Genomic DNA, 23162 nt, shown 5'->3' with positions numbered 1-23162 from the left:
TTTGAAATATTAGTCAGAGGGCTAGCCTAGATAACAGAAACACTTTAGTGTTTAACTCAATCCAGTTTAATAGCATCACAAAATACACCCTCCAAAATGATCATCCAGCACCTTTCTGACATGTTTCAGCAAAAAAAAGTGAACAATAGAAGAGTCATTAAGGGAACTTTTATATACACTAATGCGTTTGTTTTTAATGGGGTACCTAATGAACTGGCAAGTGAGTGTAGAAGTTAGATTTGAGTACTGGAGTCAAAATCAAATCACGTAAAAGCGGAGTTCAGGTCCAAGTATAAAATAATAATTTAAAAAAAAATCACGATATGTATGTAAAATAAATAAATAAATAGGTGAGAAGCAAGCAGGCAAGCAGTAAAGCAGAACATCAAGCAATATATTATCACCTGTCTGTGGTGTGAGACACAGATCTTCTGTGCTTTCTACTTCCAGGATGCTGAATTAGGGTCCCCTCCACATATTCTGGGGAATGCAGAAAAAAAACAGAAAGTTTATTAATTAAATTACACTTGCAGTTACATTTCTCTCTTTGCAGAAAACGCGCTAAACTCGGTCTTATTAATTGTCCAATTACAAAACAATGTTACGAGAGCAGCAGCAGCAGCAGCAGCACACAGAGAGCTAGGCTAGCCAGCAGTTGCTAGGACTGTAGCTGTGTCTGAGTGGGTTATCTTGCAGCAGTAACGCGAAGAAAATACCCTACTAAGCTAGCAGTTCTGTTAGCTACCTCCAAGTTGCATTTGCTGCAGTCGCCCACAGGAAGATGCTAGGAATCCTGCAGCACGCGCTCTCAAGCTAAAAGCCGGTGACCAAGCGCGCGGGCCTCCAGTCATTCAATCAATACTTAAAATGTTAATGTCGCCACATGGACTTGGGGATATGAGGAATTATTTCTTTATTCCGTAGCTGTGTGTGTGTGTGTACGGGCTGCGTAGAAGGTGTAAAATAAGCCTCGACTTCTCATCTGAGAGTGGCAATGGTAGCAGAAGCTCGGGGCAGTTTTTTTTTTCCCCTTAATAAAAAGCAGCACAGTTAAAGAGGTTAACGCCTAACGTTACCGGTTTGGCTAGTGTGGTTAGCTGGCTAACGTTAGCTCCTACAATAACACTGGATGGGAAGCTAACTAGCAAGCTAGAAGAGTTAGTAGGGTGCGTTCATTTGATGCGCAGGCGCCCCCCCATCCCACCCCGCAGTTATGTAATGCTCCGGCTTCAAAAGGGGCCCGTTTATGCCAACACATTTGATAAGTTACTTCGCGGAGGGATCAAAAACAAACGAAAAGTCGCATTAAACCCCTCTTCTGCATGCACTACAGAGGGGGACAATCGCTCGTGACGTCACTGCGTGGGGTCAAATCTCGTTTTACAAAAAACAATTCGTTTAAATTATTTCGTTTCGAGCACCGAAGGCGACTGCTTTGTACTTGAATACACAAAATATGGAAAAAACAATGTTTTAAAGTTCCATATAAATTTTGCAATGATTATACGGGGGGTTCAAGGGGGGCATCAACGTTCCACAGCTGGCACGTTTGAAGCGACGGCACGGAAATACGGCTTCAGTTGTATTTTATTTAGCGGAGAACCGTTTAGATTGAAGTATGTTCTGTTGTGTGGCTCAGTGTTTCTGTGTCCCGTCTCAGTTCAGTACACTGTCAGGGGATTTCAGCGCAGTCCGCTCAATATAACCGATCAAGTAAAATGCAGTCCGATTGTCTGCTTTCGTTTGTCCGAGCCCCCCTCAAGTCCCCCATTACTTCCTCCTAGCCCCCCCTCCCTCTCAAGGCCGCCATCTTAAGTTCCCACCTACCTGAAATTTCCGACCAATTTTCTTTTACTAAATTCTCGCTGAAGGAGTCGTCATCCGCGCAAAATCGCACTCAATCCGTGATGCCAGTAATCCAAACTGTCTCCCGGTACCCAACGAGGTACCACTAGGTCTGTGGGAAGAAGTTAAAATACGGACCGGGAGAGACTGGGTTTCGGCGCAGAATGTAGCGGTCGCGGGGAGGAGACTTTACGCAGCGAAATGGTGGAGGACCGCTGCTGCTGACAAAGTACAGAACACTGTGAAATCTCGCGAGATGTCGTCAAGCGCGCCACTTGAAATGTTGATGTTTTTGATAGTTTGCGTGTTATTTACCGGTGTTGGTGAGTGACTGTTAGATATAATTAACATTTTACTGCGTTGGCATATGTTTGCTTATCAAAACGTTGTCAATTCATGCCGTTATTCAGGGTTTTACAAGTCGCAAAGGGTACTATATCAACATTAATGTGTAGGGCAGCAACTATGTTTTCCTGTCAGCCTGCCTTTGTATTGTGTTTTCGCGTTATAACTAAAACGAATATATTTATGTGTGTATATATATATATATCGTTTTATACCTAAATGACAAACGGATACATATCGTTTATATTTTTAGATGCATTTATTTTCAGGACATAATGTTTATGTAGGAAAAAAGAACAGGGAAAATACGTGGAGCGATTTTTCTTTATATGTAAAAATTAATATCGTGACTTGTTTGGTCTGTTTAACTAAAAAAAAAAAAAAAAAAAACAAGTCTTCAAGTATCAATGATGTGTCATATTGTGTGTAAAGAAGCAGCTCAGCTGGGACTTTAATGCTATATTTAACAAAGTGGAAAAGAATAATTGACAAAACAGAAAAAAATTGGAAGTAGATAAACTTCCAAACCGTGTTGTGAGAAAAAAATATATATATTTTTTTCACTATTTTCCAACAGTTTATAGATTATGAGAATAAAACAGTCATATTAACAAAAAAATCTGTTTCTTGCACTCCTAATATTTAAAGTTTTGGAATAAAATGACCCACACAACAGAGTAAACAACAATTCATTTAATAATTAATCTTTGTGGTCTCTAGGGGAGGGGTTTGAAAGGTATAAAATGGTCATATTAAAATAATCGACCCAGTCTTTTCCCTCTCAGGATACCCACTGTCTAGTTGTCTTTTCACAGAAGTCCTTACATATTTTTTTTTTTTTTCAGTTCTTCAGCAGATGTCCCACCTATCCGTGTACATGTATATAACTTATTTTTGTTGATGAAACAACTCGACAGTTCAATGTACAAGGCTCCCGTAGTCCCAAATGGATATAACACACAACCAATGACACACAGGCAAACCTCCCCTCTCAGCGTAATAGTCATCGATGAGATCCTTGAAGAGGCCAGAGGTTGCGATGGGTACGGCTCAATGTTCACAAGCATTAAAAAGTTTTCTGTGAAACAAGCCTTTTGTCTTATGCTTGATTTAAAACATTACTACCTGGGGAGAGAGACTGGTTGATACCTGAAACAATGACAAATAACATAACAGTGAATATATTTATTATTATAGAAGATAATTAATGTTAAGAATTATAATTACAAAGGCAATTTCTCTAGACTACTATAATCTGGTCCTGCTCGTATAGTCAAGAGGAGACTGGGAAACAGAGGAAGCTCTAAAAAACACTGTTATCTCACACAGTGTCTCACAGTTCATTTCGCCATTCATCCTTTGAAAACAAAAACAAGCCAAAAGAAAAGTTGAATCTCTTTATAAGTGAAGCTGAGGGTTTGGAGTTAAGATTTTTGGGTAAAGCAGGAAACTGAGGTACGATGCTTACTGATCTTAATTTAATGGTCTCATCAGTAATCTGTCTTTTCACAATGACAAAAAGACACAAAAACAGAACAGAAAACACCACTTTACCACTGTATTTCTAACAACTCTCATCCTCAACACCTAAGCAGGGTCGATTCATGTTATATCCCATAAGTTAACCAAGCTGAGGGTGAACCCTGGTCAGGTTGTCTAGGTGTACATCCCTCAGGAAATTATTTCCAATCCACCTGGAAAAGGCTTGCTTAAAATTATGGATCATAATTCTGACAAATGAAAAGCTGCCCTCTGCCTCTTCTTACAGGTTTCAAACTGAGCACTGTAATAACCAACAGCCAGTATAAAATAAAAATACACCAAGGATGCACAGAAACCATGTACCTTTAAATTGCACTGATTGAACCATTGGGCATATTCTGAGTCTTGCATTTCCCTCCCTACCATCACCTCCAGCCAGTAATGGCTAACCCCTTTTTTGGAGGGGGCAGTGGACTGGATCTGGGGTGGTTGTGTAACTGGGAGGACAGGGTTTAGTAGTCTGCAAGAGGAAAAGGGAGCAGGTTGAGAGCAGCACAGTGATCCTGACATTTCCCTTAATCTCCTCCAGAGTTGTCCCTGTACTATCTGGACTCTCCATCTTTGTGGGCGCTGTACAGTGCCAGCTCACCTGGCCCAAGTCTAGAACCGCGGGGGGGAGTGGACGACCGGCTGGTGACGGACGGAATGAGTGGAGGCGGTGCCCCCACTGACAGAGCTCCCACCAAGCCTGCAGTGGTCTTTGCCAGGATGCCGTTGGGCACTTGGTGTGGGTTGAGGTGGCCTAGACGGGAGAAGAGGCCTGCGTGGTGCTGGGAAGCGGCCGAGGCTCCTGGAGGGAGAGCATGGAGAAGGTGAGGGTGGAGCTGCTCCAGGTGAGCGGCAGTAGCAGCATGAGAGGGGCTTGAGAGGTGAGAGCCATGAGGGATGTGTGCGTGCATGCCGAAGTAGCGTGCTCGCTCAAAGTCTTCCCTCAGGATCTGGGCACGGTGCTGCTCCTCATCAATTAGCCCACCTCCGTGGGGTCCAAACTGATGAGGGCGTTCAAAGTGGTGGGCCATCAGGCTGAACTCCGGGCGAACACCAGAGGAGGAAGCAGCGGAGGTAGAAGTTGGAGGGTGGTGATTGGCGGAGGCCGCTGCTGCAGCTACAGCCGCAACCCTTTCTGCCTCTATAAGGCGCTGATGCTGGAGCAGCCGAGCCAGGTGTGGATCAGATCGCAGAGCTAGGTGAGGGTCACGAAGTGCCATAGCTTCCCTGCGATGCGGATCCCTCCAGGGTTCCCAAGTGAAGCTATGTGGACCCTGTGGCGGTCCTTGATGTGGACCATGGGCAAAACGTTCTCCTCCCGGACCTACTACCAACCCTGCAGCACCTGCTGTGCTTCCCAGGAACGCTTCAATGGCCCTTGAGCGGTCCAGGAGGGAAAGGTGATGGTGGGTAGAGGGGTTTGGAGTTGGTGGTGGGAGGGAAACACCAGGAGTGGAAGTCAGTGATAAAGAGGAAGAGGAAGGGGTACCAGAACGGTGGTGGTGTGGATGGCTGTTGGGGCGATCGAAGCTGTGGCTGGGTGCTGAGGGAGGAAGGGTGATGGGAATAAGCTCCGGCTCCTCTTTGCGCTCCTCCTTGACTTTAACTGGCGGGAGTAGAAGGGGAGGTTTGGAGACAGGTGTTGTGGTCCGGTCAGACTTCTTGGCCTGAGACAAAGACGTAGCAGAGCCGGAAGCTGCAGAGGAAGCAGGGAGGTTACTGTCCCTTTGGGAGTGTGAGGGTTCATTGTGGAGGCTATGTGCTGTCGGGCCCAGCGAGCGAGGGTAAAGGTCCAAAGGAGACTGGGCTGAACGGTTGGAGGGTGGGGGCGTAGTGAGCACAGAAGATGATGAAGACCGTGGTCGGTCCCTGTCTGAAGGAGGAGGCCCCCTTGATGACATAGATGGCCCTGGCCTTTTGTCCCCATCTCTGTCTCGCTCCCGCTCTCTGTCTCTACTTAGGCTGCGTGTCAGGTCCTCAATGGGTCCAGTGCTTCCCCCCAGGGAACTGCTGTGGCCATTAATTTGGGAGACTGGGGTGCTACTTCGGGGCTTGAAGGAAGAGGCAACTGGAGACATTCTCACAGGTGGTCGACCATACAGCATATTGTCTCTGCAAAACATAATGTGCACACATCAGGCTGTGATACATGTAAAACAGTGGGAAGAAATCTAATCCACATAATCAAATTCTTAATAGTTTATGATAAAAGTCATGGAATGGTTAATAAATATCAATCACCCCAGTTGTGCACACATCTCTGCTTTAATTCTGTTAGAAATGTATATTACGTATGTATTATAGCTCAGTTTATTATTATTATGAATTATCTATTATACGATGGTCAAAAAAATAATAATGGCATAGAACAGAGAAAAACAATCAAGACACCTTAGGTTTTGTGTTCAAACAATTTAATGTTTGTTTGTTAATGTCATTTTTAAAATGTTACTTGTGCCACTGCTAATCTTTACCTGGTTTCAAGGAGAGATCTGCCATTGCAGGTATCAGAGGGATGATGTTTTTACTAATCAGTAAGTATTACATCATACTGTGTTAACTTTGTTAAGTTACAGACTTCAAAAACTACAAAGGCTGACTGAGATGTCACCTCATGTCGTCTGTGCCTGAGCCAAACACGAAGAGCTACTATTAGCTATGCAGCTAGGAAGTTAGAAGAAGCTACAAGCCATCGTACAGAGCTGGCCTCTCCTGAATGATGCTGATCAGTTGGTCTGCCATTTATTAATTCTGGATTATCCAACAAGAGTTCTACTAGTGTCAATGGTGCCAGACATGCTGCAAAAATAGGGCATTAGACGCTCACAGACAGCCTGACTCCAGCGAACAGCCACCCATACCTGTCCTTTTCATCCTTGATGTGGGGAATGTCTCTCCTTTCTCCATCCTTCACTCGATCCCTCTCGTCCTTCCTATCGGACCCTTTAGCCCAGTTGGGGCCAGGAGGGAATCCAGATGGGCCACCATGTAGACGGTTAAATGGGTCATGATGGTTTGGCGGCGGCAAGCCCCCAACAACACCGGCTGGGGATTCTTTAGGCCCAAATACAGAGCCTGTTGCAGATAAAGATATTTTTTGTCAGGAAGAACAATGTTGTTTTTGCACAGAAGCAATTTAAACACGTGTCTCTAACTTTAACGAAACATGTGCTTTAAATCAAGTTTTAGCAACATGACATTATTCTAGTAAGCATAATATTAACAGTTCAAAATTAAAAGTATCGAGTGACCTCAAAACAACCTTCTCTACAGCAAGTACACAGGAAATGTTGATCAAAATGAGTTGGACTTTGCTAAATAATAAAACAACTTATAGCCCTTCAGCGTTGGGTATTTTAATTAATTCACCCAGCTTAGTCTAGTTGTTCAAACACAACTAAACGATGGGATCAACTCCCATAACTATGATTTTTTAAAGTTGTTTTCATGGTGGAGTTTGGACTGTTTCCAGTCCTCATGGCTACTCAAGTTAATGTATCCAACCTTGTACTTGTATATCAATGACAAAGCCCAGCACAGCCATTCACAGCATATCTCTGTGACAGTGACTGTAGCTGTGCTACGAGACAGAAGAAAGAATATTAAGGGAGAGAAAAGCATTGAGTGATAACAGACAAGCACCTCGGTCAAAGTTGAGATAAATTATTGCAGATATCGAGGTGTAATGGTATGTGTATTGAATCGATTGGTACCATCTATCACACACCTGCAGCATTTGAGCAGTGAAGCAGTTGTTGTCTATTAGAAATAATATGCTCACACAGTTATCCATTAAAGCTGAGAAGAGATTTTAATTATCTAGTACAATATATTTAGCCTGGTGTAGCCAGACTTATTTCTCATCAGAACATAAATCTGGTACCACTCCACTTAGATTATATTAAGAGGTGTGTATCAGAGAAAAAATACTTCTCCATTCAACTGGATAGTCCTACAATCAATGAGAGCCATTTTGTTGTAAACCAATTAAACTCCACAGCGCTCAGATGATGTGTATGACTAAGTCGTTGTTCCTCTTATGAGCATCGCTGCATAAATGCCAAAATGATTTGATTGGCCCGGCAGATCTTTGCCGAAGCATAATCAGTTCCCACAGGAGAGACTCCAGATCAACTTTCCCCCAAAACAATGTTGTAGGCTGGAAAAGTTCAGGCTGGCTTCCAGGCTATAATATTACACTATACATTTAAAATCAGCCTACCGGCAGAGACATCCTGCAATGGAATAACCTGGTCATTCAGTATATTCTGGTAGTCAGCTGACCTCATTCTTTGGGCACATAATGTTGCTGAACCTACACCTGAGCAACTGCAGCAACCCCAGATCATAGCACTGCCCCCACAGGCTTGTACAGTAGGCACTAGGCATGATGGGTGCATCACTTCATCTGCCTCTCTTCTTACACTGATGCGATGGTTCCCCACTATCCTTCCAGTTTTTAATAATGCGTTGGACAGTTCTTAACCCAATTTTAGTAGTTTCTTCAATCTCCTCAGATGTTTTCTCTGCTTGATGCATGCCAATGATTTGACCGTTCTCAAACAGACTAACATCTTTTCCACGACCACAGGATGTGTCGACATGACTGTTTAAGAAATGAGAAGCTACTCATTGCATCAGTTGGGGTTTAATAACTTGTTGCCAGCTGAAAAATAATCACCTATGCAGTAATTATCCAATAGGAAGCTCGTATCGATTTGCTTAGTTAAATCCACTTGGCGACTTATTTTTTTTTTTTGGCCAGGCAGTGTATATGCTGCACTTAAGTCGAGGAGAAAGCATTATCCATCCATCTTCAAAACATGTTTATACTCGGCAATGTAACCACCAAACATGTACTTTCAGTTAACAGTACCACACCTTGCTAGTATATTTAAAAGATTCAACCAATAGCCAGGCCTAGATCAAAGCTGTGCTGTTAATTGTAGTAAATCCAGAGCCAAATATCAGTTCAACATAAAATATATAGAAACTTCTGGGGAAGGTAACAAGCCACAATCTGACAAGTTTGTCAGTTTCCTCAGAAGGAGACACCTTCCCACTTCCCGTTTTCAATATTGTAGTTCTATACAATAGGTTGTTTCCCGCTCTCTGCTCTGATAACACCAACAGCAAATAGTAATCTTAACAGATGGGTAAATATACTTCACATAGCATTAACCCTAAAAGCAGAGCTCTTGCATTGGGGTGGTCTATCTGAATTCAGTGCTCACACTCCAAATGTATGTTGATTTATTGGCTAATGTAATTAATCCTTCGGTCCATGCTCGCCATCAAAAGATCCCTTCTAGGTGCCACTTTGTTGTAAAAGATTCGGGGGAAAGCTCACAAGTTTATCTGAAGCAAATGTAAAACTTCAGCTGTCTGCATTAGACAAGCAGGTCAAATATCTTCCAAAGTTATGGCTCATTTCCCTCAAGGTGCTTCCCCTGAATCGTATTTCCTTATCAAGGAGCACAGGTGAGATACTTCCTGACAATTCTTAGTTCTGTATTGATACAAAACGCCTGTAATAAACCAGCCAGGGTGAGGATAACCATTTGATCTGACTACTTCAGACAGCTGAAGCTTTAGTGAAGTGCATTTTGTACCCCATTTCTTCTGAAGAGTCAAGTTTGGAAGGGATTTCTTTGCGGGGGAATGACTGCAGTGGCCGATGAAGTGCCTCATTGAGTCAAGAGCTTTACGGCAAAGAAGCTGAATGAAAGTCTACTTTGTGTCATCTCTACAGCACTGGCCAGCTAAATGACTATAAAAAGACATTGTTTCTACTGTTTATTTTGTTAAAATATAACAGTTGTTAAACCCCGTCTATTCTGTGCAATGCGTTGGTATTTCTGTAAGAGATCAAATTTGATTTTCTCCTGCACACTTGAAGCTTGAAGTAATCTGAACACCTGCATAGGCTCAGGGTGCGTGTGACTACGTGAGGACTGTATTGAGACAGATTAGAAAAGTGTGTGAAAGGTGTCTTTGAATTATTTTTGTTTTAAGAGTAGACATACTGTAAGACCGACCCAATGTTGGGCTGCCGAGTCCTCCAAAGGCACCAGAACCCAGGGCTCCCAGCGGGGGAAAGGGTGGGGATCGTCCATATGGATCTAATACACCAAAAAGATAAAACACATTATATTTTCTAATCTACGACTTATGCAACAGCATAGACCAAACAATGTACAGTTAAGCAGTGGATTTTTATTATTTCTTTAATGTTTGTAGTGAAATTAAAATAAATATTACGTTTGAAGCTGCCCGTACCCAAGTGTGCGGTTGACGCTAGGAAAGAAGAGTGTGGCGCTGATGGAGAGATGAAAGGAGATGAGGACGGATTGACTGGACCTGAGGAAAAGATGCCATAAAACAAAGAAAACAAAAGAAGGAAAAATCAGTCAAATCAAGCACATCAAGCTACTCGCACATTAAACACTTGCTACAAAAATGCTACAAGAGCTGTCAAGCCTCAGCAATTAGCGGACAGAATAAATGAAAAGAAATCAATACTAAAATTCACAAGTAACGAATAATTAGCACTGATGACTTGTATTAACAGATAGATTTCTGACAGCTGTTCTTGAGAAACAAATTGTACCTGCGGCCGAGAACAAACCAGGAGGTCTGGTCAGGTCATGAGTGGGAGGCAGGGCCCCTCCCATTGGCCCCAGCTGGCCCAGTCCTCCGGCTCCAGGAAAACGGGCCAGCAGGTCGCTACGGAAGTCCAGCTTGTGAGGATCAGCCTGCATCAGTAGAAAAATTTGGAGTTATTCTTTGTGTGTGGCCATTAACATGTTAATGATTCCATTAAGATAAACACTTACCTTCAATTTTTTCTGATGGCTTAGAATCATCCAGGCCACATGTACATGCATAGCACACCATTTTCCAGGTTTCTGCACAAAAAAAAAAAATCACACAGTTTACTTCGTTATATCATAAAACTTTACAGCCTTTGCACACAGAGTCAGATGTTCTTCCTGTAGCTCAGAAATTGTCTAGACTCTAAACAAAGTTGGGGTTTCGCAGCTTTGCTCGCGAAGGCTTGATATAAGTTTGGATGTCAATAAAAATAAAAGAGCAAGTGAAAAATGCATGAGGAGGGACACAAGAAAAGAACAACTACACACAGTGCATTAAACATGAGATCATTTCTGGGTCTGAAATAAATAACTGGGTGTGCAAGGGCAGAGAATAGACCAGTGGCGGTCACGATTGCAAGTGAGATTAGTGCAAAGAGTGAGTGAAGTAGTGAAACAGTGAAACAGGCTGAAAAGTTTAAGGAGCCAAGGGATTCAAAAACATCTGTTTTTGCTTACATTACTGATTTTCAACGATGTCCCAAATGGATCAGTTAGCTACAAGAGAACAGAAGTGTAAGACCACTTTTAATCAACATATCTCACTCAGTATGAAGAGTCACAGTTTTGCACTCTTTACTGCACTGACTAGGCCCTTGTTGCTGCACATCCTAACATAAACTGGCTACGAATATATATATTTTTAAACATGCAAACACAAGAGTAAGTATGCAAACTTGAAGATAAGACATTTAAATTAAGAACAATGTCCTTACCCTGGGGTCTTTGGGCTGCAGGTGGTGAGGCACAACCCCAAGTCGTGCTGTAATATCAGGACCCGTTCCCTGAGGGACAAGAGGCTGTCACACACAGCACAACACATGAGCCACAACCTACTGACCTACAAGCTTGCAAAGGATTAGCATCTGGAATGATTTTGTCCGGCTTTAGTTCAATTGTGCACGTGTTTCACTGTAGCTGATGCAGTTAAGACCACACCTGGGAGACTCTTATCATGAAGACTTGTTCCCATGCTGATAGGGGGTCTAATTAATGTCTGGTGGTAAATGTTACCATCATTAGACTGTGTGCCACATCAACTGGCCATACAAGACAAAAATTACGCGTTTCTTTCCTCACCTTTGGCTGAAACGCTCCTTGCAAGGAGCCGAAATGCCCGGTAGGGGGAATCACAGGCTGAATACTCGGCACTGGGGGCGGCTGGTATGAGAAGAACTAACACAGAAAAACACAGATTAGTGGCAGGTAAACAGTCAAACATGACAATTAAATTGGCTTTTCTTTTGTTATTGTTTTATATGTTTGGGGACGTAAAACTCTATTTTCAGACTTGTTGTTTTGTCATTCAATAATGTACCAAACTCACAGGGTTTCTGTACATCCCATCTATTTTGCCTGGATACTTCTCGTACTGAAAGACAAAAGCGACGTGAGCGTTAAATCATCCCAAAAAGAACTGAATGCTCTGGCCACAACACAGATGTTCAGGTGAACAGCAGCGAGCGTCTCACCAGAGGCGGCGCGGTCGGTGTGGGGTGAAGGAAGGGCGTGAAGTGTTGGTGCGTGTGCGTATGTTGGTGCTGGTGGTTGTGCTGATGGAACTGGAAGGCCAGCGGCGGGATGCTCGACTGGTTCTGAGATGTCCGGCCCGATGAGCCCGGTGTGGAGTTCGATGCCGATGGACCGCCAGGAGTGGAGCGGCCCACTGCTGCTGCTGCGTCAGCCCCTGGGACGCTGCGTCTGCCCTCGCGCTCTGGTGAAATCAAGGAGTTGGAATTTAATTTTTGAAGCAGTAACTCTTAAGACACTTGGGTTAAAAAGAGAATTCACAGAATTTAAAATAATGAAAATAAAACACTTCTTACATCAAATCTATAACACAGACAGACTGACTACAAAGCTTACTATGATTCAGAATGTTACTCACTGGCCAGGTTATTAGAGAAAACAAATACAATGTAATATCTGTCTAATGAGAGTGCTGCACTACGTCTTAATCTTTATGAAGGTTGTGGTATTCAGCATTTGTTTAAAATAACAGAGAGCTGTGGATTCAATAGTGTTGTCATTTTGGGCGCTGTGGTTTCTAGTACTACTGAACTGTATTGTACCACATTATTTTTAGTCAGTGGACTAGGCTACATAACAAAAATACAATTCAATCCAGTTACACAGCAACACTAACGACATCATCCAAAAAAGATCATTCAGTTTAAACACCACCTTTCTGATGATGTTTTAACATCAACTTAACATTATAATAGTCATGAAGGAGGATTTAGAGCAGGACTGTTATATAAGGATGCATTCACTAGTGTACCTAATGAACTGGCAAATGAGTGTTATTCTTTACTGTCTTACTCCTCCCCCTGTAATACAGTTTATAAAAAGAACGCAACACTTGCTGTGCTGGTGTGATCAGACCATTAATATTATACATTATACAACTTCCTCAACAACCCAGACAACCATCTGAGGAAGTCTGGGTTTGGTTTAATTTTTAAACATATTAGTCATAACGTTCCCATGAAAAAGTGAAACAGACTGTAACAGCATTTCTGTTGACCCTACCTGCTCCTGTTGGGTGGGTAGGACCTTGTAGCAGAGGTGGAGGGGGAGGCAAGCCAGCTCCAGAGTTGACTCGGGATGGGGGTCGGTGGGGCCCTGAGGATCCTGAGCCCCTGCTGTAGGGCAGAGACACACTGGTGGAGGGAGTTTGGGGGCGCATGGAGGATGAGGAAGACGCAACAGATGATGCAGATGATTGAGGTTTGACTGGGGTGCTGCTCCTGAAAGAAAAAAATTAATAATTTATAAAAAACAATGAATTATTTCAACAACACTCAACATTCTCAATTTGATGTAGGTACTTGTAAGTCACAGACCTGTTGAAGTAGACAGGTCGCCCAGGCAAAGTGAGGAAGGGCTTGTGTTTGGAGAGTGGGGGGCTGCCGTTGTGGTGGCGGCTGCCGTTGCCGTTGACTGGGCTGGGCCGCGGGACCGTGCCTGAAGCCGTGACCGGCGAGAGGGAAGGCAGGCAAGAAGAGGTAGAAGAAGGAACAGGTTCTGGGAAGTGCGGCTCCAGGCTTTTCTCCTGACTCCGCTCCAGGCCAGACACCCGCGGGGTCACCATTAACCGAGAAGTCGCACCGCAACGTGCCGGCAGAGGAGGGCAGCTTTTGCCCATGGATGTGGCCATGTTTGAAGCTGCAGGATCCACAACTTAAAAAAAATTAAAAAAAAACATCAGTCACAGGTTTGCCTTTCCTGCACACCATGTTTCCAATTTACTGACAGTAGTCTAGCTTATACTGACACAGAAACCTGAGATACACATAGTTTTACATGTCTTGAATAACAGAAACAACACTGTGGTGGTGTTGTGTTTTGCCTCACTGTTCCCTCAAACCATCTCTCCCCACTATTTGGACACCCCACCAGGACATAGGCTCAACTCTACACATCTTAAGGATAGGTAAAGCATAGTATAGTAATAACACCGGTATCTAGAAGAGGGTATCGCTACTGATTTCACTACTGAGTTCACTACTGATTTCCTGAAATGATTCAATTCCAATTTTCAAAGTCCAGATTCGATTCAATATCAATTGAAAGTTATTTCCGTTTCTTGTCGTCATTGGTTCCAGAGATTTGTGGTAGTTTTACACTATTTTACCTCTAGTTTTTATTTTTTATTTTATTTATTTAACACACCCTGGACCTGGAGAAGCAACAGAAAATGGCAAGAAGGATTCAGTTATTGGGAAAAATCCACACCTTTGAAGTCCTCTTTTGAGAGAACTTGGTGAACCTGTAAACACATCTCTACTGCTTCCAATTTAAATCAAATACTAGTTCATCTTTAATTACGAATCACATCCTTGTTCTTTGCTTAACGCCTCTCCTTTTACTGCCTGCAGTTAATGGATTCAATTTAAGTGTCACTGCGTCGCTTTGAATCAACATCTAATGATATAAGAAGGACAACGATCCTTGCTAGTTAACTAATTTTTCGGCTAAGATCTAACTATAGCCCTGTGACTGACATGTCGGTTAATCGATTCATGAATCTGCAGCAGTCAAAATAAATGTCTCAAACCTTTGGTGACTGTGAACACTGGATCCATGTCGTTGTCGGAGGCCTACCCGGGAACACAAAACAAGGATTTCATTAAAACCAGACTCAATCCATTTTCAAGTCAACTCAGTGATTAGAAAACTATTACAAGAACTATTCAAAACAGACATTTGGCAATTATTTCACTTTTGGTTTATGTTTCAAAACTCAAACAACTCATGTTTTCACTCCACGGAAACTACAAAAAGCAACGCAAATTGTGCTGTGTCACGCAACCATTACCTAATGATAAAAGCCCGCACTGAATATTGATAAGATTTCAAGTAAACAGTACACACCTTGTCTCCTGTATCGCTCTCTGTGTCACACTGAAAGAAGATAGAGGGAGAGAAACACATTCAGATTTGCATCTATTAAAATATTTATGTGTGTACGCTAACATCTCTACAATATTAAAAAAGAAACTTACAATATAGCCAGTCTCCAAATGGTGCCCCTAAGAAAATATATATATATATGTATATATTAGCTCCAATTGGCTTCAGTTAGATCTTATTAATTATAGCGATTTAAATAATATATGTATAACTGTAATAGTTTTGCCTGGAATCATTTTAGAAACACCATGAATTATAGGTGTGTGCAAACCAGTTTTGCTAGCTCGTAGTCAATAACAGGATATACAGGTCATTAGAAATGTAAACATAGCTGTTTGATTTAGAATTAGTTCATCATCTAAGACGACAAGTTGACAGTAGATTCAGGACATTCACCTCTATCTTTCTTCTTTTGTTTCTACTCTTATTCCTACAGCTGCTGGAGTAGCTGTGCGGGGCTCCTTCCTCCGGCTCCGACAGCGGCCCTCCGCCATTCTCGTCTGGCCCCCTCTTCCCCTTGTTTCTCCGTCCCAGCATGTCAGTGCGTTGGCTGGGCTTCAAGGAGCAGTCCATCTGAGGAGGAAGGGGAAAAATAAATGTTTAAATATCTACAAATGAGCGTAAGGGTGTGCACCTGAAGCCAAAGAACAACAGCACATGCTGATTAATGTCCTGACAGACCCAGTTTCTGCATAGTTTCTACTCAAAGAGATTGCAAAAATAGAACGAATGATGTAATGCAATACAGCTTACTTGAGTACGTGGTGCTTACTTGAGACTATTACTTCAGCTGTTTGTGTGTAAACTCAATTACAGGATGTGTATTCGGACTGTACTTTGTGGCTTGTTGTCTTTTATCTCGTTTGTATTACTGTGTCTACCCCATTTTTAAAAACAAAATAAAACTCCTTAATATCTGAAAATTACTCAAATACTTGAATTAGTACAAATTCCAAAAGGAATATTTCCAACCATTCATTTAACTTACCCACGTATCTAAACCAGAAGACAGAAGTGAGACAATTACCACGTTACAAAAGAGGAAGAAAAGCCGCTCTGTAACACTAAATGCTTTTTTTTTTTTTTTGCTCATTTCCCCAAATGTATTTAAACTGTATTTTCTCTTAAAAGGAATTACGATGAGGAGACAGAGAATGAGTAAAGACATCAAAGCCCAAAAGCTGCCTTCTGACTGCCTGATGAAAACCAGCTGATGACGAAACACTTTAAAAAGATGCTAAAAAGCTTTACACTTGGTTGGTGGATTCAACTTATTTGCCTTGACGGATTAAAGGTGAACCGACATCCGTCCAACTGTAGACACCATTTATTTGCTTTTATACTTTAAAGAATAACTGCTAACAATTGATATCACAAATAAACTCAGACAGGAAATGACACGTTTTACAAAGGAACTGCTGATTTTAGGGTAGTAACCAAACATCCATTCCAATTCCCTGGCTCATTTGACTGTAAAATTTGGCAACCCAAGGGAACAGTGGAGCTGTATGATGTCTGTGTGCAACATAACTTACTGACAGATAATTTAGTTTCTCATCTTGATGAAGAGCCACAACCAAATGTTGTAATATTAGAGATTTTTTTTGACTGCATTAGATCCTAGTTGCACAAGTCCACATAAATTAAGTAATTGTATCCACATACGCAGGCATGATGTGGGAACCTCTGTCTTTTTAATTTCCTGTCATTTTCTGATAGATAGACATCTGACCTGAGCAAGTTTTAATGAAATTATCCAAGTAATTTGACAGCAAAAGCTAAACCTCAGGGTAAAACACATTTACACCAATATATTCTTTCTTTCCTTCTCTAAAAAAAAAAAAAAAAAAAAAATCCATTCGGCAGCTCAGCAACACCTCACACAATTAGAGCATGAATAATTGAGGTCTCTCCAAAACCCATCAGAGAAATGCCTTCGGGTTTGGAGTCGGCCCAGGCGGATCGTTTCAACCTAGCAAGGAATGGTGTCACAGTTGAAGAGGTCAACCTGAACCCCTCCACACCTTTTGCTCTGAGGAAGGAAGTGGTGACTTTATGTGATTGAGAGGAGCAAATAGTAAAAGAGTTAAAACTAGACTCTCCACAGCTCCTTTCACACCTATCTGTTTAAATGAAATACAGTAGGGGGGATAATTGTGCCAACTACCTGCCAGGCTGCATTAAAGGGACATCGATCAGTGTTTATAATATCATGGGAAATGGATAAATGACAGCTGATGGTGTGTGTTAACGAAACGTCAGATCGAGACATTTACCTCCAATGCCTCAAAGCTGATGAAGCTCGCAATAGCGAAGCCGTCAATGATGTCCTCCTCGCAGGACACCGATTCTCTCTTCCTTCGACGTGGAGGTCTGTGTCTCCCGAATCCGGGCCGGCATTCTCTCCCACCGGGTCCCAGGACACTGTTCGTCCCACAAGCCTCCCGATCGGAGCCCGAGGACAGGGAGGTGGCCCGCCCCTCGGCCAGGTCCACTCTCCTCCGCCGCCGCTCCCTGTCGCGCTGGGAACGGGACCGTCGGCTCTGTCTGATTCCAGTGCTTCGGCTCGGACCCTCCATGTTCAAACGCCACCTCTTTCTGTAACTCCACTGAGACCAAAGGCACTTTATCCGAGTCCTGGTCCGGTGGAAGGCACCGAACCGCAAATAAAACACCACCACACAGGCCCTTTGCAGGGAGCCCCTGTTAAAATGGCGTTAATGGAACCAGTGGCTATTATTTACCGTCCTCTGATAACAGTCTCTTGGCATCAGTGCCCTTCTTGCGGCGAAATTTTAGTGTCATTTCAATGAATCTGAACGCAGATTTAGATCCACATAGAAATTTAAAACAGCCACGACTTAACACAAATGTCAGGACATTCCTGATTGTGTCTCGTAGGAGGCTAACAGCTAGCTAGCGAGAAATCCGACCGATAACCACAAGTTATAAGCATGTAAACAAAAAAAGACAAGACGAGATGTGTTACGGACAAAGATGACTAAACCGCCTCTGCGCGGATCATGAAATGAAAGCCACGTACGTTTTGGAATTGCCTAACACAACAACTCGTTACGCGTTGGATTTCCCTAATTTCTGCACACGCTGACAAAATTATTTGCCTGTTAGCAAAGCGATACGGTTAGCTAGTTAGCAAGGCCAATAACCTAGATATCCGACATTAACACATCGGCGGCCATGACATTATTCCCCATTAATGTGAAATCTGACGTGTTAATATTGACAGTTAATGTAAATAATAACCTAACCAGTAAATGTAACTGTCTAGTTGAGTTCACGTAGTAAATGCTACTGCTGCTAGCAAGCGTTAAGCCAGTGTTGACTCCAGCCAATTAGCTCGTTTGCTAGCACGCACAGCTAACTCAATACATTACAATATATTCAACCAGCAACACAAGAATAAAACGATATTCTTAAAACGTGTCTGTGACATATGACAAGCTGGGCAGTAGACTGTAAAGCTAACTAATATCCCGAAGCCAAGAGGACGAATTTTCCTCCAGCCGAAATGTTGATGGCCGATGGTAATGGTTGAATTCGTATCACATCAAAAGAAAGACGTAACGTTAGCACTCCGGCTAGCTAGCGTTAGCCGATCCAGCTGTTAGCCAGCTAAGCCACAAACAAGAATCTCTCAATATTTAAAGGAAGCAGAAAAAATACGGAAGCTCTTTTTTTTTTTTACTACAATTCGCTCGCAGAATAATAATATTTCGGTTATTTACACGCAACTCTTCTTTCCTTCCGCTTCCACCATAAAGAAAAAATTCAAGGCCCGAATATGAAAGCCTCGGTGTCGATTTCCATAAACGAGGGTGTCGGCCGAGCCCCCGTTGGGCTGGGCAGCTCCTTCATGCAGCTTGTGTAATCCAATGTATAGGAGAAGTTGGGATCGCTCGCCGACGTTTCCGGTCAACGATATCGTTATCTCACTAAATCCAGTGTGAAAATACATACAGAGAGGATGCGAATGGCTCCACTGCTCCCCCCTCACAAGTTTCCACTGAATTGGAAATTTATCGTGAAAATCAGGGAGACACAACCCTTGTCAGCCGTGCAGTGCATTGTGTGCGCCACTCTTCTTCCTCAGTCATTTGGCTGGCTGCTTGGTACCTCTGCTTGTGCCTACTGCCACCATGTGGAAATGTTATACTCTGACAGAAATCAAGTTTTTCACAGGTTGTCTTAAAAGCAAGTACACAGAAAAGACATATAATATGTCTATGTATAATAGACTATAATATTGGATGTAGTTTTTCTTCAATTAACACCGGAATGATCTTTGTAGATTATCCCTGCGTTCTGTATACCTTAAGTATAACCAATAAAACAACACAACACTTTTTTAGATGCACCAAGAGCTGGATGACTGAGAACCTTCTCAGGCAGACTGCGTTAATGTAATTATACAGGTTGTGTATGTGACTTAATGTTGATGCAACGTACAGTATATTTGCTTATGAGGGTGGATAAGGGGGTCAGTGCAGCTGCATAAGGAAATAAATTATTTTTGTGGTGAGAAATTTTGATCCAGATAGATAGATAGATAGATAGATAGACATGACACATTGGCCATGGATGCCCCTCATTCATCCTTGTGAATTTCAACCTACCAGTCCTGGGATTCAAACCGGTTACCCTCTGATCCCAGCCCTCCTTTTCAAACCAAAGCTGAGCCTTTGAACCAGGTATTATCACAGAGATGGGTATGTCTCTTGCCACTCTAAGCCAGAATAAACCTTTATCACCTCAGACATTTTGACACGTCATAGCAGCTGAGGTGTATCAGTGGCGGCTGCATTCCATTCGAGGGAGGTAATTCATGCAGGTTGGTTTGCTGTCATGGTTTACTGGGACACTAAATAGACATGAGTCATCGGATAATGCTTTTACTACTATCACGAGTCAAAATGTCTGCCATGATAATGACATAAACAGTTATTAATTATTTTCTTTTCTCTACCTGATGCCTTTCTACTGTTCGTCCCACTGTTTGACCCTGTTCTGGCAAAAACTGCCAGATCTAACATCTAACAATCAAATGTGAAACAAAGGCAACTCTTCTTGTCGACGTTTTATCCAAGTAGCTTATTCAGTTCTGACTGGTGAGGCGTTTAGTTTTTTTTGGAACAACTGGGAGTGGTGCCCACCTGAAAAGACTAGGGTCTATCAACGCCCAGATACTCACTTGCAATGAGAGGGTGTTATCTGAACAAAGAAGACATTTGGATGATGATGAGAACCAAAACAAGTTGAGCAGCCTTTGTTTAAGCTTTGTTTTCAGATCTACCGTGGCCCGGGTGACTAAGAACCTTCACACACAGGTCAAATCTAACAATAACGACTGTAAAAATAAATGAATAAAACATTCAAAAGATCACAATGAGTCATTTAAGTGCAGCTGTACAAACTGCTCACAGGTAACTATAGACATCAAGTGCTCAACTTAATGTGGCTCAAGTATAAATTCTTTTAATGTAAAATGTGTTACGAGCAATTTGTTGAATTTGAATTTGTGTGAGAAGCATTTTAGCAGATAAAGCTAGTGTAAATTCATCCATATTTTTCTTAATTGTGACGAATCCGATTAGAAGACGACTTTAAAATTCCGCTGTCCTGCCTGTGGCACTCAGCAACAAGAACGATTTATTCTGAAGGCTAAAATCTTTGTAAATGGTCAGAAATACAAAGAATGTATTTGTTTAGCCTGTGATAGCTGTGCACTGAGTAACTAGGACTATTTTCAGATGCGGACTGATACACATTTGGTGATCTGTGGAGTGTTTGTGGCAGTGGGATGGTGCATGTGCGACTGAAGCAAATAAATGCATGTGTAACCATGGTAACCAGGTGTTTTTATTCTTTTTGGACAACATCTGAGCTCTTTTGCACAGACGAATACAGTGCGCACAAAGTTTGTTCTATTCAGTTAGAAACTACAGAATGAAAAGACCTTCTGAAGATTACAGTGACAGATTTAATCTCAACATTTGGTTCCGCTGGCTAATTCCCTGAACTATTTATGGGGTCGTCATCTGGTCGATCTCCTGGAGGACATCAGAGAGTGCAGCAGGATCCCTGTAGCTACAGAGACGTTAAGGGACTCGATGCCTGGTAATAACTCCCTGCCAGCTGGGATGGTGAGCAGGGTTTGGCACAGAGAGCGCAGCTCCTGGGACAGTCCCTCCCCCTCACTTCCCATTAATAACAACGTGGGTCTGGTCATTTCAAAGTCTGAACATTGAGTCACAGGAATGCGGGCCTCCTCTGCTTCCAGTCCCACTGTGCCGACCACCTGCCAGCCCTGTGCCACCTTCACCTTCAACATATCTTCAAGACTTTTATATCCGTACACCCCGATCACCTCCATGACACCTGAGCTGGCTTTGCTGACCACTGGAGACAACGGGCAGCTGTGGTGAAGACTGCTGGCGACTCTGTCCACACCGAGGAAATAAGCAGAGCGCAGGATGGCTCCAAGATTCATCGGGTCCTGGATTCTCTCCAGAACGAGCCACAGAGGCGTGCCGGTGTCTCTTCTGCTGAGCGCAGGGTCTTCACTGAGGTAGCTCAGCGGACTGGCTTGCAGACACACTCCTTGATGTACTGCCCCGGACGATATTTTGTCCAGATGCCTCTTGCTGACCCGATGGACTTGTACTCCTCGCTGATGAGCCTCTTCGCAGACCTTTAACACAGAAGCCCTGTTTGAGGTCTCACCATCTTTGACAAACAGCTTTTGGGTCTTCCTTCTACCCTGAGTCAGGGCCAAGAGACAAGGTGCAATGCCAAAAACAATCTCAAAGCTCTCTGCTTTAGAGTCAAGTGCTGACTTCTGTCTGTCCTGTCTCTCCCTCTCTTCAGGGAAATCATCCAGACACAGTTTCCTGAGTTCAGACGATATTCTGCCGTCACCCCCTCTCCGCTGGTTCTGCAACAGAGGGATCTCAGTTTGGGGAGATTTATTCTGAACTGACCTCTCACGGTGCTGCCATCTTTCAGTTACAGCAGGCTTGTCTTGGACACTAGAGGATCTGAGGTGTCTCTTCTTTGCAGGTTTTCTGCTGCTGTCCTCTGGACAAAGGAGAGCAGCTGTGTCATGGTAAGATGCAACTACTCTTGAAACTGATGCAGGCGCATACAATCTACTCCAACCAAGTAGCAGCTTGTGCTGTAGTGCAATATTAAATCCCATCATACTTTGATAGTTGGAAATATATGTCCCAGAGAAACTTGTATCAGCTGCCCGTGAAGTCCATTAATCCAAAAAAACGTCCGGTGATTCAGTTGACAGTCTATTAGTTAAGTCCTAACTCATTTTAAGCATCTACTGTCCTCTACAACAGACATTTTGTGGCTGTGTAGTACGCACATGTGCAATACAGCGAACTCAAGCAACCTATGTTAAGACCGGATGTTAGATTCTTCAACTTACAAAATAAAAGCCTAACATTAAAAATGAGAGATGATTAATTTATTATATTTTTCAACAAAACTGTATTCTAAATGCTCTATATACTGGACAAAACAGTCTAACAGGATCACTTTAATACAACACTACGGATGCACATCGCTGCCACGCCAGAAAAAAACCCCAAACTTTCAAGTTATAACGCGATGGCTTTCACGCTAAAACGTGATATCAAATTATCACATTTTAGCGTGATAGCAAGTTATCACTTTATAATGTGGCACTGATCTGTTTTTTGTTTGTTTGGTTGTTTGTTTATTTCTGGCGTGGCAGCAATGCACCTCTGTATGCTTCCTACAAAACAATTTAGTTCAACACTACAAATAACTTTAGAGGTCAAAGTTGTATGATTAGATTTTATGGCTTACTTAATCAGGTGACCACTGAGTGTAAAAATATTTTAAAAGTAGTTAAACATTTAAATGTGTTTAGATTTTCATACCCTGTTCCAGTTCATTGTTATTTTATTTATTTTAAGTGTACAATGATAGTCAAATTTAAATAAATGTGGTCAAAATATAATGGAACCAGCATGTAAAACAAACCGTGTATTTATTATTTAAGAAATAAATCTTCAGTGTTTTACTTAATTTAATCTTTTATAAATGATGCAGAAAAAATACCTTTGTCTCTAGTAGATATTTTTCCACTGCGTAATTACT

The 23162-nt window shown here is 42.5% G+C and overlaps 3 protein-coding genes across 13 annotated transcripts in view; all 3 read right to left on the bottom strand.

Moving 5' to 3' along the window:
- Positions 1–2729, bottom strand: part of srcap (Snf2-related CREBBP activator protein) — a 29093-nt gene extending 26364 nt beyond the window's left edge. For 2 of the 3 annotated variants that reach the window (XM_084567560.1, XM_084567562.1), the window contains exons 1-2: positions 1828–2729; positions 405–480 (exon numbers count right to left, since the gene is read on the bottom strand). The gene's annotated coding sequence lies outside the window, so the exon portion shown is untranslated. Of the gene's footprint in view, positions 1–404; positions 481–745; positions 888–1827 lie in introns of those variants that run through there. The other variant, XM_084567561.1, reaches the window with a different exon arrangement.
- Positions 2730–2868: 139 nt separating this feature from the next.
- Positions 2869–19257, bottom strand: fbrs (fibrosin). Of its 9 annotated transcripts, none has more exons than XM_084567563.1 (18): positions 17285–19257; positions 15405–15581; positions 15101–15127; positions 14970–14999; positions 14653–14695; positions 13439–13775; positions 13125–13342; positions 12065–12306; positions 11920–11964; positions 11673–11768; positions 11309–11392; positions 11052–11090; positions 10557–10628; positions 10331–10475; positions 9982–10080; positions 9747–9842; positions 6582–6795; positions 2869–5832 (listed from the first exon to the last, which is right to left on the bottom strand). In XM_084567563.1, exons 1-18 carry the CDS (start codon positions 17585–17587, stop codon positions 4275–4277), a joined length of 3825 nt encoding a protein of 1274 aa, XP_084423689.1. In that variant the 5' UTR covers positions 17588–19257; the 3' UTR covers positions 2869–4274. The 9 variants fall into 9 exon arrangements, with proteins under 9 accessions (XP_084423689.1, XP_084423690.1, XP_084423694.1 ...); XM_084567564.1 differs by having other exon boundaries at positions 9759–9842; XM_084567568.1 differs by having other exon boundaries at positions 9759–9842; positions 10000–10080.
- Positions 19258–20691: 1434 nt separating this feature from the next.
- mrm1 (mitochondrial rRNA methyltransferase 1 homolog) lies at positions 20692–22469 on the bottom strand. The gene has a single exon (XM_084567156.1). It carries the CDS (start codon positions 22225–22227, stop codon positions 21061–21063), a length of 1167 nt encoding a protein of 388 aa, XP_084423282.1. The 5' UTR covers positions 22228–22469; the 3' UTR covers positions 20692–21060.
- Positions 22470–23162: the final 693 nt, after the last annotated feature.

The sequence above is a fragment of the Chelon labrosus genome (genome assembly GCF_963514085.1).
Source record: "Chelon labrosus genome assembly, chromosome: 19".
NCBI classification, from domain to species: Eukaryota; Metazoa; Chordata; class Actinopteri; order Mugiliformes; family Mugilidae; genus Chelon; species Chelon labrosus.
The sequence above is the reverse complement of the archived record's forward strand: the minus strand, read 5'-3'. Positions and strand labels throughout refer to the sequence as shown.